This window comes from Scyliorhinus torazame, chromosome 18 (genome assembly GCF_047496885.1).
Source record: "Scyliorhinus torazame isolate Kashiwa2021f chromosome 18, sScyTor2.1, whole genome shotgun sequence".
NCBI classification, from domain to species: Eukaryota; Metazoa; Chordata; class Chondrichthyes; order Carcharhiniformes; family Scyliorhinidae; genus Scyliorhinus; species Scyliorhinus torazame.
The window spans coordinates 137,979,865-137,994,048 of NC_092724.1; the positions used below are offsets into that span (position 1 = coordinate 137,979,865).

General features: G+C 43.2%; 1 protein-coding gene across 1 annotated transcript in view; it reads right to left on the bottom strand.

Moving 5' to 3' along the window:
- The window catches only part of slc38a10 (solute carrier family 38 member 10), a 132,479-nt gene that overhangs the window by 17,929 nt on the left and 100,366 nt on the right, over positions 1-14,184 (bottom strand). Inside the window, exon 12 of the mRNA XM_072483463.1 lies at positions 632-787. Within this exon, the coding sequence (XP_072339564.1) occupies positions 632-787 (156 nt within the window). The remainder of the gene's footprint in view (positions 1-631; positions 788-14,184) is intronic.

The window sequence follows — 14,184 nt, forward strand, 5'->3', positions numbered from 1 at the left end:
TCCAGTGATGTTACTCAGTGGATCAAAAAAACAAAAACAAATTTGAGGTCAGACGATGAACATTTATGTGTCCCCAGAAGTTGTTGGGAATGAATAATTTGTGAAAAAATTAAATAACCAGCTAATAACATTGTAAAACTATACAAGCTACTGTCAATACACTATCTCATTAAAAACATTTCAATTAAATTTAAAAAATAAGACCCTCATTTCTGATCACCAGTGGAATAAACATTAACTTGAATGTTGATTTATTCAAGACATTTCTTTCATTGCGTTACAAGCCTTTTCTCCAGTGATACCTTTAAGCTAGCCCAAGTTTTAAAATTGAGAGTCAATGCAAAGTGAAATCTGAATATGTGCTGTGCTAGAGCATGGAACGTTCCTCTGCAAAAGGGGGAAAATGGAAATGATCCCCGAGCCACTTTTGTAAATCTACAAGATCAGCTTGCAGAATGTTGATAAAAGAACAAGGACAAATAGAGGCTGCCTTGTTCTTCAGTTCGGAGATGGAGCAAATACAATTTTGCATTGACGTCAGGAGTAAAATAACCACGCCGTCAGTCTATAAATAGTAAAATCCTCAATTTCAACTCAATGTGAATTCTCATACAACCACAACTTGCAGTACCTTGGTCAGGACGATCCAGCTGCACTTCCTTGCCTTTGCCATTCCTTTCTTCAGGTGGTTCTATTGGGACCTTTATCTGAGGCTGTTCTACAGCCTCCTTGTCTAACTTTGGACGATCTCGATCATCACCAACTTCCTTAAGCACACTGTTTTGAACTAAAAGCACATAAAACCCATGTCACTAGGAGATTATTGATTTATAACAACTCTGAGCAACTTATATGACTATTAACACAGAATTGACGAGTGAAAGATCTTTATTTAGCAAGGAGCTACTGTTGAACACATCTAGGCAAGCTTGGATATTTGACATTGATTTTTTACATTTCATTTATTTTTCTATCTTTCCACCTCAGCATAATTCTACTCAATTCCACAAAGTGCAACTTGTTCAGACTGGCTTCTACAAGTCATTCCAGAGAGCTTTTGACTTTTACTGGAAAATATAGTTGACTATTTTGGAAACCTAAATCAATTCAGTTCATGCCTTTCGCTGATCTCGACAAAGTGACTAGTTCAGTGATTATAAAAAGTTCTATTTGGGCTCCACCTGCTTTCAGTTAGCTTGTTTGAGCTGAGTTAGCAGTCTATATTGAGCTGAATGCAGGTCTAGACATAGCAATGTTAAAACATCAAGACGCGTGTTCTCAGGCAGCTCGAATTAATATAAAAGAATTGTGATTACTAACATAAAAGCTGAAAGGCACATCTGACTGGAAAATGAAACTGTTCTTAAAAACTGCAATATAATAATTATTTAACAGATTAGCTGGAACATTTGATTTAGTCTCTTGAAAGTTATTGTCTATAGAAACTATAGTTCCTAAAATGATCAATAGGTGGCAATATACACCACTGCAACTATGGGATCTCAGAAAATAGTACTTGAAATACATGAAATTATCACTGAATATTTAAAATGATTAAATATGTTCAAATCGACAGAACTTTTTTAAAAAAACTGTAACTTTACAATCCTATGTCAATCCGTCAGGGGAACTACTAAAAAAAAGTAATTGCTGCTCTAATTTGTGCCAACGGGTTTGCTGAAATTTCAATATTACTTTGACCAGTTGACAATCAGATTCTTTCCCTCCCAATCAGATTGGAAGACAAATGGATTGCCATTCCCTGATGGTTTATTTTCCCATAAGCATCACAGACCACACGTGTAGTACAAACCAGGCTAATGCACAACCGAGCTCTGGGGAGTTCACTGCATTTCTGATGGTTCGGGCGCAGGTTTGTCTATTAACTGAAAGTCTGCCCGTGCACACCCAGACTCTGGATCCAATATTTCCATTCAGCTTCGCAAAATCATATCTTTTGCGACCCTCCTACATGACTTTACTGATAAGCCTTTTAATGACTAAATTAGAACAATGAAGGAATCAGATTACGGTTTATTCTCTAGATATCATCATTTGCAATATTTTATGTCATACATAGTTCTGCTGGGGGGGGGGGGGGTTAAGGGAAAATCAAGTCAGGAGAATGCTCCCCCTGTAACCGGCTGCTTAGAGGGAAGACTTTCTGCCCATCTCCTCTTCGAACATGATGATTTGATCATAACAGGAACATCATTTCTGAGAAATCATGGCGCCATCCTGCACCATACCGTGTGTTGTAGCCAGTTACATCTTTGCCATCCAAATTCACGCTCTAATACTGGAATTGGAAAATTATTGCTGCAGATATTTTGCTTGAATTATCATTTTTAACAATTGTCCAACATCACGATTTGAATTACACAGCATCTAAGATTTGGAAATGTAAATCTTGGGCAGTTTCTAGCACGTTAGCTTTCTCTGGAAATTTAAGCATGCGCAAAGTGGCTGATTTATTACAAATACAAGTTTTACAGATAATCGATCACCCGTATCTTCAGCAAAACAAATCAGATTTCAGAATTATTAATACAAAAGTAATATTAAACTACAGCAAAAGACAAGGTCAAAATCTAACAATTTAGCCAGTATCTCTCTTCGTAAGCAGTATCATGCAAGTCCGTAAGCAGCCACAGATCACTAAGATCTTAGAACAAATCAAACAAATGTTTCTTTACTAATAGCAATAGGATGATAGACAGGAATTGCTACACTGGAAAAAAGAACCTCATGATTAAAGGTTTCAGCAATTACTTATGTGCTTTTGTCAGCTCCTTCACCCTGTTTCAATACACAGCATGGATTAAAGTTATATTATTCGGCATTGGTGTGGGATTAGAGAACAGTGTTTCAATCTTGTTGAAAGGATAAATATTTTAAGTGCTGAAGGTTGAGAAAGTTAGTCGCTATTATTGAAGTAAACTATGGGAAGAAATGCAGAGAATTTCTGTATCAAAATAATACAAATCAGAGAATTTTAAATTTAAAAACCTTAAACGTTTGCTTCACTACAATACTTCTGTTCTCCTATTTTATGAAAAGATGTCTGAAAGTTGATATATTCAGTTGTCAAATTTGTAAAGAAAACTCACCATATGCCAATGTTCACTCTAAAACTGGTGATTAGGATACATGTAATAAATTAACTAATAAGCATTTACATTTGTCACAGCGTAAATGTAACTGAATCCAAAGTCAGGGTACCACTAGTTTAAAAGCAGTGTAAAATAAGACTTCTTGGAATAATTAATTTAATTTCACTTGTCAGTTTGGGATACCGAAACATCTTTTCACCAATGCTAAATTTTTACTTTTGAATGTACTGTTAATAATGGAGTATTATAAAGAGAGTTTGATGCACTAAACACAGTATGATATTTTTTAACTTCTCAAAAATTAAACCAGTCACCGATGAATAGGAAGGTACCAAGAAAACGGGCATATTTCAAAACAGTCATAGTTGCTAACCAGTTATCAAACGTTTCCATACAAGTAAGTATTTTCTAAATACTCAAAAATTGAAATGTCAAATTCTAGTACGGATTATTGCCCCTAATTTTCATGTTGGATTAATGCAGCTTTCAAAAGCGACCGGCATGCATCTAATTACGGAATGCAAAGTTGCATTGGAAATTGGAAATTTATTTAACCCATTAAATGTGGACACTAAAAAAAAAGTAATTTGCCATGTTTAGTTTAAAAAAAAAGAAATCGTATAAGGTTCATCATCACACCCTAGTATACGGAATTTGGTAAACATTACAAAAACGGCTCATCAAGTCACAGCAAACACACAAAAAAATAATACTGACAGTTGCCACCAACTGGAAGTATTAGGGATTTGTTTTTAAAACACTAAAGGATCACTAACCAGTAATGAAACAAATCATTCTGTTTAGTTTGGCACAAGTACACCAAAAGACTTAGGATTTGAAATTACAAGCAATTGGCCAGAGGACACCGTGATGGATGGCAAAAGAAAGCCTTATAACAAGTCTCGGGTCACAAGTCTGGGGAGAATAGCAGATTGCAGTATCAGTACTATATATCACTAATTGTATACAAACTCTTGATCTAAGCTGTAACACAGATTGTATGTGTGTGTGTGTGTGGGGGGGGGGGGGGGGCAGGCAGCTACAGGCTAAGTAAGAGCAGGGCATTTATGCAAAACAAATTCAGGGGGAAAAAAAGGAGTAATTTTAGCCATTTTTAATAGTTAGTCAACATCAGATAATCAAGAGGAGTTTCTGCACACAATCTCCTGAGTAAGGTATAATGCGAAGAGTGGGAAGGCTAAAAGGAGAAAATAAATGAAAAGCTTAAAATTAAAAGTTGCTCATTTTGAGAAAAAAAATGTTGACAGAACTGTTCAGAATGCAAAATTATAAACTAATATTTCTATTAATGTAATGGTATTACAATTAAAAACGAGGGACAATGCGTAGACCCTGAAACATTCATGCATCAGTATATTCATTCACCTCAGCTACCAACAAATCTGAGTATCCCTTTGCGGCTTTTTGGTTAAGAGACAGCAATAAAACAGCAGTCCGTGAAAAAACTATTTAGTCTGAAGAAACTCTAAACAGTCCACTCACTTCATTCGGTTGAAAACTATAGTGCTGTCTTCAAAGGGCTAAAAGCAGTTTATTTTCTGTAACTGGAAGGAGGAATAATTTGGAATTAAGTAGATTTTCAAAATCCAACTTCAGGACAGTTGTTTAGATTGTTGCGGTGGAATAAAAATGCCTAACAGTGAAGTTCAAATGTGCAAACAGGCCTGCAGGAAAACTGAAATATGTATTTATTTTTAAGTTCCTCTTCTGCCACGGGAATGGTGGTTCCCTGACAAAAAATATTATTCTCTTCTATGTCCCTAATTCAAACACTTCCCAGTCTTCACCCATTAATCTTCTTCACTGACTGAGAAAATGCTTCGCTTCTGGTGGGGAACTCTCCTGATAATTCGATCAAGATTCTAAAAACTTTAGATGATAATTAGCAGGTGGCAGCACCTGTACAAAGACACAGCATCTTTAATTTAATTTTACATAAACAGCAGAGGGGTTGGAAAATATCATTGTGTTCCATCGCAAGGACCTAGGTTTACATCAACAAGACACGTGGCTGTTCCCAATCGCAACTATGCCCTCTGAAGGCACGGAGTAGAGATAAAATACTTTCCAACAGGGGTGATGGGGAAGATGGTGGTGAGTCACCCTGAACAAGCTAATGCTCCTTTCCTTGCCCGTTCCCTCATTCGAGACTACCTATATACATGCTAACGGTACAGGATTTTGCAGCACAGAAGATCATTTGGCATATCGTGCCTTGTGTCGGCTTTTCTGAAATAGCTCTCCAATTAATCCCAGTTCTTTGCGCTCTCTGCACAGCCCTTTAACTATTTATCGAGTTCCATTTTGGAAGTGGTTATTGAATCTTGCATCCACTGCCCTCTCAAGTAATGAGTTCCACATCATAACCTGCTGCATAAAAATAACTCATCTTTCCCCATGCCGTTCTGACAATCATCTTAAATCTGCCTTCTTGGTTACCAATCCTGCTACCGGTGGAAACTGTTTTGTCGTATTTAGCTGATCTAAACCCCTCAGAATATTGAATGTCTCTATTAACTCTCTCCATAACCCTTCCGGTGCTAAAAACAAAACAAAAGAACCTCCTTCCTGATACCATCCTGGTAAATCTCCATTACACCCTCTACATACTTTCCAAAAGTGCAGTGTTCAGAATTGGTAATAACACTCCAGCTAGGGCCAGACAAACCAATTATTTAGGAATAGCATAACTTTCTTCCTTTTGTACTCTTTTGCCTCTTTGTCTTTATGTTTAGGAAAAAAACAGCTTTAATCGACTAGTCTTGCCTCCTTCAAAGATTTGTGTTCGTAAACCCCCAGGTCTCTGTTCCTGCACCCTTTTCTAAAAGATTGTACCAATTAGTTTATGCTGCCTTTCCTCATACTTCCTTCCAAAATGTATCACTTCACATTCTGGCATTAAATTTCACCTGATGTGTCTGCCTGTTTCATGAGTCTGTTTATGTCCATAATCTGGTATTATTCTCCTCACTTCATTGTTAATACATTTTCAAGTTGTGTGTCATTTACAAGTGGCTACGAACTCAAAAAGCTTATACGTTTATTATCTGAAATCAATATGAAGTTTGCAGAATATAGTGCCTTCCATATCTTTGGGATGCACGAAAATCTGCTGTGGTTCCGTTAATAGCACACTAATCTCGGAGTCAAAGCTTGTTGGTTCATGTCCAGAAACATGAGCACAAAATTTGAGACTGGCACTGTAATGCACATACTGAGGGAGCTCTGCACTGTCAGGGGTGCTGCCTTTCAGATGAGATGTTAAGCCAACGTCCTGTCTGCTCTTTTATGCTCGATATAAAATACCATGGCATTATTTTGAAGAATTATAGGGAAATTATCCATAGTATCCTGACCAATATTTATCCCTAAACCAACATCACAAAAACAAGTTATCTGGTTATCACACTGCTGTTTGTGGGAGCTTACTGTGCACAAAATAGAAGTTGTTTCCTACATCACAAGAGTGAATGCACTTCAAAAGAAGGTACTTCTTTAGCTGTAAAATACTATGGGATGCTCTGAGGTTGTGAAAGGCACAACAGCATATGAAAGTCTCTCTTTGAAATGTTTACAATGACTTACTTCAAGCATATTCACAATTGTTTTGTGGAGGAACGCAGCGGTTCAAGGAGATAGCTCGCCATCACCTGCTCAAGGACAATTAGGGATGGGCAACAAATGCTGGCCTAGCCAGCGAAGCCCACGTCCCGTAAAAAATTATTTAAAAAAAAAAAAAATTGAACACAGGATGCCCTTCTGGGAAGCATACGCGATAGCTGGCCAGCTAATTTGTTGTATTAATGTTGGTTGAAGGTTCAATGAGTGCTCAAGAGATATTTATGCCCATTTTAAGTGAGATGGGGGCCTTGATTTAACCTGTCGTCCTAAAGTCGGTATCTCTAATCAATGCCGCACTCCCTCACCGCTGCAAATAATATGTTAGCCTCAATAATAAAAAATCAAGTCCTATAGCAGAGTTTCAATTCACAATGCTCTGAAAGAGGTGGGAGTACTGCCCACTGGGCCACAGCTAAAATGAAATAACTAGAATGTCAGTGCATTGCCCACAGTACTGAATTTTCTACTCGTGCTGCCATCAGCCGTTACTCAAATTCCTTTCAGTTAGCACGTCACTGACTAACAGCGTGCTCACGGAGGAAGGAGGGAAATCCATTCAAAAAGGGATTACTTTCCACACTGCCCACTTCATCTGATGGGAGTGTCATAGAATCCATGGAGATAGTCACAGACTGATCCCTAATGAGATGATAAAATTGCAAGAGCTACTTTTGAGGAAGGTGAAGAGGAATAAGATCAGCAAAATATCTCAAATGCAGAAAACACACCAACTTCCACCTCGAGGGAAAACACTTCATAGCCCCCCATGTACTGATAGCAGAGGTCCTTTCAAAAGTAAGCAACCAAATCATTATTTTTGCATAATCCTGTTTATATTACTTGGAATATTTCTAGAAACTTACTTGGCAAATGCTGTTTTAATGGATTTTCTGAAGGATTTCAAGAACATGTAGTATACCAAGGGTTAAGCATGAACAGAAAAAGAATTAAAATGCCAAGTCTTCAAGTGAATTAGCATGGACAGATTTCAAAGAACTTAAGTGCGCACAAAGCTTAAAACCGTATGAACCACACACTGTTCTGAATCACAGCCACAAAGAGGGACTTCCTGACCAGTCAACCTTTGGCCTTTTCATCAAGTGACATACATTCAGAATGACATATATGGCTTTCATACACATTCTAACGAGGCCCCCACACTGAAAAAAGGCAGGAATCTACACAAAACCAGGGCCCTTTCTGCATTACAAAACAGAAAAGGATGATTAGAATCAAAAAATCCTTCACTACGGTGGATTCATCTGAGGTGCGGCCTCATAACACATTTGTGGATATAATAGCTTTCCAAGAATGGATGCTGTTCTTTTAAAACAAAAACTATATAATGAAAGATAGGTTCAGGACGAAACAGGGTTTTGGATTGCTTTCAACTCAATATGTCGAAGACACCCACTGCTACCTCACATTGCCTATGCACCTATGCTTTCCAAGGTGCAATATTAACAAGCTGTTTTCCTCAAATTCTGCCAACAGCATTTTCCCCCCAGAGGAAAGGTGCTTCTCTCATCTCAAATCTACATACGTGGCAAGGATTCCCAAAGGTAGTTTTAGCGAAATAATTTTCCCTTCCTCTGGCCAGATTCACTAGTATATATGTGGCAACTCACAAGGCTTTTACTGGAGTGATGCTGTCCTACATTTTCTTCCTGCACCACGGAGTACACAATTAGCCGGTTTTAGTGAGGCAGTTCCTTTTTTATCCTTCGCGGAATACTGCAAATCCTAGCTCTGCCCTTTTTAGGTATTCAGGCATCAATATAAACAGCCCGTCAGATTTGGTTAACTTCAAAGTTGGCCACTTGCCACATATTGGCCAAGTCTGCCTCCTGATTAAGCAGTGGATCAGTTGTATCTAAATCCTGCACTCAGCCAAAGAATTTATATGCATCAGTAATTCAGAAGTAGTCAGGTTTTGTGAACGTTATTTACATTTTCACTAAGTATAGGCCGTATGAATAGACCAAGATATATTGAAAAGAGCTGTTTAATCTGTACATTTGCTTAAAGGTTTAACACCTTTATCAATATGTTGGTTTTTTTTAAACCAAGAAGGAATTAGTTGAGGGTAGCCCGTTAATTCGAGTGGTTCCGTGTTCAACTTTTAATCGGGCAGTGAGGAGTTCAAGCGTAGGGTGCCACCCACAAGTGATGTTCAACTTTTGTACCTTCTGCATCCTGAAGTTGAATTAACAGCCCAGACCGCATCAACTAATTCAAATGGTATGTACACTGGCGAGGAACCTACTCGCAGAAAATAAAAGCTCATGCTGCAAGAGGCAACATATTAGCACGGATTGGCTGACTGGCAAAAGTTGAGTGTATGCATAAATGGGTCTTTATCTGGCTGGCAGGACGTGATGATTGGAGTCCTGCAGGGCCCTGTGCTGGGCCCTCAGCCTTTTACAATTTACATCAATGACTTACGGTGAGGGCAGCAAAAACATGGTAGCTAAATTTGCAGACAACACAAAGATAGGGAGCAAGACTTGGAAAACCGCTCAAGGCGGCACAATTTGAGGACTTGGCAAACCGCTCCAGGCAGCACAATGAGAATTGTGGGCTTGCCCGAAGGGACAGAGGGCCCAAGGCCAACGCAATACTTTGCTAAGAAGTTGGCGGAGCTGATGGGAGAGGGTGAGAGCCCCACCCTGTACGAGCTAGACCGAGCTCATCGGTCATTAAGGCCGAAGCCCAAAGTGAACGAGCCGTCAAGGGCAGTAATTATCTGCTTCCATAAGTTTTGCATGAAGGAGAAGGTATTAAGCTGGGCGAAGCAGGAGCATGAAGTGCTGTGGGATGGTACTGCGGTTCGGATCTACCAGGACTTGACGGTGGAGTTGGCAAAAAGACGAGCGGCGTTTGGGCGAGTGAAGGCGGCTTTGTATAAGGGGGTGCGATTTGGTGTGGTGTACCCGGCGAAATTGAAAGTAACATATAACGCCAAAGACTTTTCTTTTGAGACAGCGGAGGCGGCTGAGGCGTTCGTGAGGGCAGAAGGCTTGGGACAGACGTGAAGAGCGGAACTGGAAGAGAGACTGTGGACTGTGTTTGAGCGGCTGGAAAATGTACAAATGTTACAACTTTCTTTTTACTGATTTGTATTGAAATTTACTTCTCTTTGCATTGTTACAGAGTTCAAGTTCATGGCGTACTGTGTTGCGACGGTTAAATGTTATGTTAGTGAATTGTAGGGGTTGGATTGTTGGGTTTGTTTTGGTGTTTCTTTCTCTGGGACTGGGTGGAAGGGGCGAGAGGTCTTGGCGGGGGGAGCCACCTGCGCTAGCTAACTAAAGTCAGTTAGTGAACGGGGGTGAGGTGAGAGGAGGACTGCAGACGTTGGAGCCTGGATAGCAGGCTTCAATGGGCCTACAAGGCGAGCAAGAGGGGGTGGAGGGATGGATGTTGGGGGATGTTTTTGTAGGGGGGATTCGATGTTAACAATGGACAGGGGCAGGTCAGGCTTATGGGGCAGGGCCCGGTGGTATGGTGATGTTGGATAAGAAAGGTGGGGGGTGTGAGAGACCCCCAGTAAGGATAGTCACGTGGAACGCGAGAAGGCTAGGAGGTCCGGTCAAGAGTGCTTGCACATCTTAAAAGTTTGAAGGCCGATGTAGCAATGCTGCAGGAGACTCACTTGAGGATGAAGGACTAGGTGAGACTTAAAAGGGGCTGGGTTAGTCAAGTGTTTCACTCCGGATTTGATGGAAGGGTTCGAGGGGTAGCGGTGCTGGTCAGCAAAAGAGTACGCTTCCAGATGGAGAAGGTGGTGGCAGATCAGTGGGGTAGATATGTGATTGTGGCAGATTAGTGGCGCTGTTAAGTGTATACGGTCCCAATTGGGACGATGTGGGATTCGCAAGGAAGGTGTTTGGGGCTATTCCCGACTTGGACACGCATGAGCTGATTGTGGGGGGGGGGGGACTGGAACTTGGTGCAGGAGCCAAGGTTGGACAGATCACGGCCGTGCTCGCTTGTCCCATCAGGGAGGGCGAAGGCGCTGGCTGGGCTAATGGTGGAAATGGGAGGGGTGGAGCCTTGGAGGTTCCTGCACCCAAGGGAACGGGAGTACTCTTTTTTTCTCAGCGGTCCACAAGGTATACTCGCGGATCGACATTTTTGTGGTGGGGAAGGCTTTGCTGGCTGGAGTCAAGGGGTCGGAATACTCTGCAATTGCAGTGTCAGATCACGCTCCACATTGGGTGGATATGGTGCTGGAGAAGGGGGCAGCGCAGAGGCCGGGGTGGAAACTGGATGTGGGGCTTTTGGGGGAACCAAGTGTTCTGTGAGAAAATTGAAAAGGTAATTAAGGAATATGTAGGTTTCAATTGTACGGGTGAGGTGTCGAAGGCAGTCGTCTGGGAGGCTCTAAAGGCGGTGGTGAGAGGTGAGGTAATTTTGTTTAAGGCCAGGGTGGATAAAGAGGAGAGGTTGGAGCGGCAGAGGGTAATAGATGAGGTGTTGGAGGTAGATATGAGGTATGCAGAGGATGGGGACACGGCGAAGCTGGAAAAGAAGGAACTACAGGCGAGCTTCGACCGACTGTCCACCAGGAAGGCGGTGCGCCAACTGAGACGAGCAAGGGGTGTAGTTTATGAACATGGAGATAAGGCGGGGCATGTGTTAGCAGGTCAGCTCCGGAGGGAGGCAGCGGCAAGGGTAATTCTTCAGGTGAAGGATAGGGCAGGGAAGTTGGTGGTGGCCCCAGTGCTGATTAACAAGGTTTTTGAGGAGTTTTATGAGAGGTTGTACAAGTCAGAGCCACCCGGGGGAGACAGTGAGATGCAGGAATTTCTAGATGGGTTGGAGTACCCGAGGCTAGGGGAGGGGGACAGGGCTACATTAGAAGGAGCAATAGTGGAGCAGGAGATAAAGGATGCGATTGGGAAGATGCAGTCGGGGAAGGTGGCAGGGCCGGATGGGTTTCCGGTGGAATATTATAAAAAATTTAAGGATAGGTTGGCACCCCTGATGGTGGGGATGTTTGAGGAGGCGATAGGGAAGGGGGTGATGCCGCAAACCTTAGGTCAGGCGTCGATTTCCGTGTTGCTAAAAAAAGATAAGGATCCGACGGAGTGTGGGTCGTATCGGCCCATATCACTTCTGAATGTGGACGTAAAAGTGTTGGCCAAGGTACTGGCGGGTAGGCTGGAGGAGTGCCTCCCGAGGGTGATAGGGGAGGATCAGACGGGGTTCGTGAAAGGGAGGCAGCTGCTTTCGAACATTAGGAGGGTTTTGAACGTGGTTATGGTACCGGTGGAAAGAAAGGAAACAGAGGTAGTTGTGGCATTGGGCGCCGAGAAGGCGTTTGATCGGGTAGAATGGGGATACCTGATGGCAATGCTGGAGCAGTTCGAGATACTTTTCTCGCCACCGTGGGACGAGACAGGGATGCCCTATATCCCCCCTGCTGTTTGAACTTGCGATTGAGCCGTTGGCCATCGCATTGAGAAGTTCGGAAGCATGGAAAGGAATAGTGCGGGGGGGGAATAGAGCATAGGGTGTCCTTATATGCCGATGACTTGCTGCTGTGTCGGAACCGAGTGCGTCGATAGGAGGAATATTGGAGCTACTGCGGGTATTTGGGTCTTTCGCGGGGTACAAGTTGAACCTGGACAAGAGTGAGTACTTTGTGGTGTCTCGGCCGGGGGTAGGGGCAGGGGTGGGGGGGGGGGGGGGGCTGCCATTCCGTAGAGCAGGGACTCATTTTAGGTATCTGGGGGTGCAGGTTGCCCAGGAGTGGGGGAGGCTTCGCAGGTACAACATCACTAGTTTGGTGGGGAGAGTGAAAGCCGATCTGGCAAGGTGGGACGGCCTTCCTCTGTCACTGGCAGGTCGGGTACAGGTGGTTAAAATGAATGTGTTGCCGCGATTCCTGTTTATTTTTCAATGTCTACCGATTTTCCTGCCAAGGTCTTTTTTCAGGGAGATTGAGGGAAGGATTACCTCTTTCATATGGGGAGGGAAGGTGGCCAGAGTGAGAAAGGTGCTGCTACAGAGGGGAAGGCAGGCAGGGGTTTTGGGTCTCCCAAACTTGTTTGTACTACTACTGGGCGGCGAATGTGGAGAAAGTGCGGAGCTGGGTCAGAGGGGTTGATTCTCAGTGGGTCAGAATGGAGGAGAGTTTGTGCAGGGGGTCGAGGCTGAAGGCACTTGCAACAGCACCGCTCCCGATAGCTCCGGGGAAATTTTCAGGGAGTCCGGTAATAACAGCTTCATTGAAAATCTGGAGGCAGTTTCAACACTTCGGGTTGGTGTTAGGGTCAAGGGAAATGCCCATTCAGGGGAACCACCGATTTGAGCCAGGGAGGTGGGATGGAAGTTTTCAGAAATGGGAAGAGAAGGGGATTAAGACGCTAAAAGATTTGTTTCTTCGGGGTCGGTTTGCAGGATTGAGGGAGCTGGAAGCGAAGTATGGGCTCGAGCAGGGAGAAGTGTTTAGGTACATGCAGGTTTGGGATTTTGCCAGGAAGGAGATACAGAGCTTCCCAGAGGAACCGGCCTCCACATTGCTGGAGGTGTTGTTGACGACAAGGGAACTGGAGAAGGGGGCAGTGTCAGTGGTGTACGGCGCTATTCTGGAAGAGGATAAGGCACCACTGGAAGGGGTCAAAGCAAAGTGGGAGGAAGAGCTGGGAGAGGTTATAGAGGAGGGGGTCTGGTGAGGTGCTCCGGAGAGTGAATGCCTCCACCTCATGTGCGAGGTTGGGGCTGATACAGCTGAAGGTGGTATATAGAGCGCACCTCACGAGGGCGAGGATGAGCCGATTTTTTGAAGGAGTAGAGGACGTGTGAGAGCGTTGCCGGGGGGGGGGGGGGGGGGGGGGGCGAATCACGTTCATATGTTTTGGTCCTGTCCAAAGCTAAGGGAGTACTGGAAGGAGGTGTTTAGGGTAATTTCCAAGATGGTGTGTGAAACTGGACCTGGGTCCCCAGGAGGCCATATTCGGGGTGTCAGACCAGCCAGGGTTGGAAACAGGAGCGGAGGCAGATATCATAGCCTTCGCCTCGTTGATCGCCCGAAGGCTGATCCTGCTGGGATGGAGAGCAGCCTCTCCACCCAGTGCCGTGGCGAGGGGACCTGTTGGAATGCTTGACCATTGAGAAGGTTAAGTTCGAACTGAGGGGAAGCTCGGAGCGGTTCTACAAGTCATGGGCACTATTTATTATGCACTTTCAAGAACTGGATAACATCGAACATTAGTTGGGGGGGGGGGGGGGGGGGTCTGTGTAGATTAAGGGTGACTATGGGTAATCCCGGATTCCTTTTTGTCATTATGTAAACATGCGGGCTGATGTTTGGGAGTTGGTGGATGGATGGGATTGTTATTATGGGGATTGACATATCATGCTGATTACTGTTTATTGTTGATGGGTGTAAATGCGGGAGAAAATGTGAAAAAGGAGAATA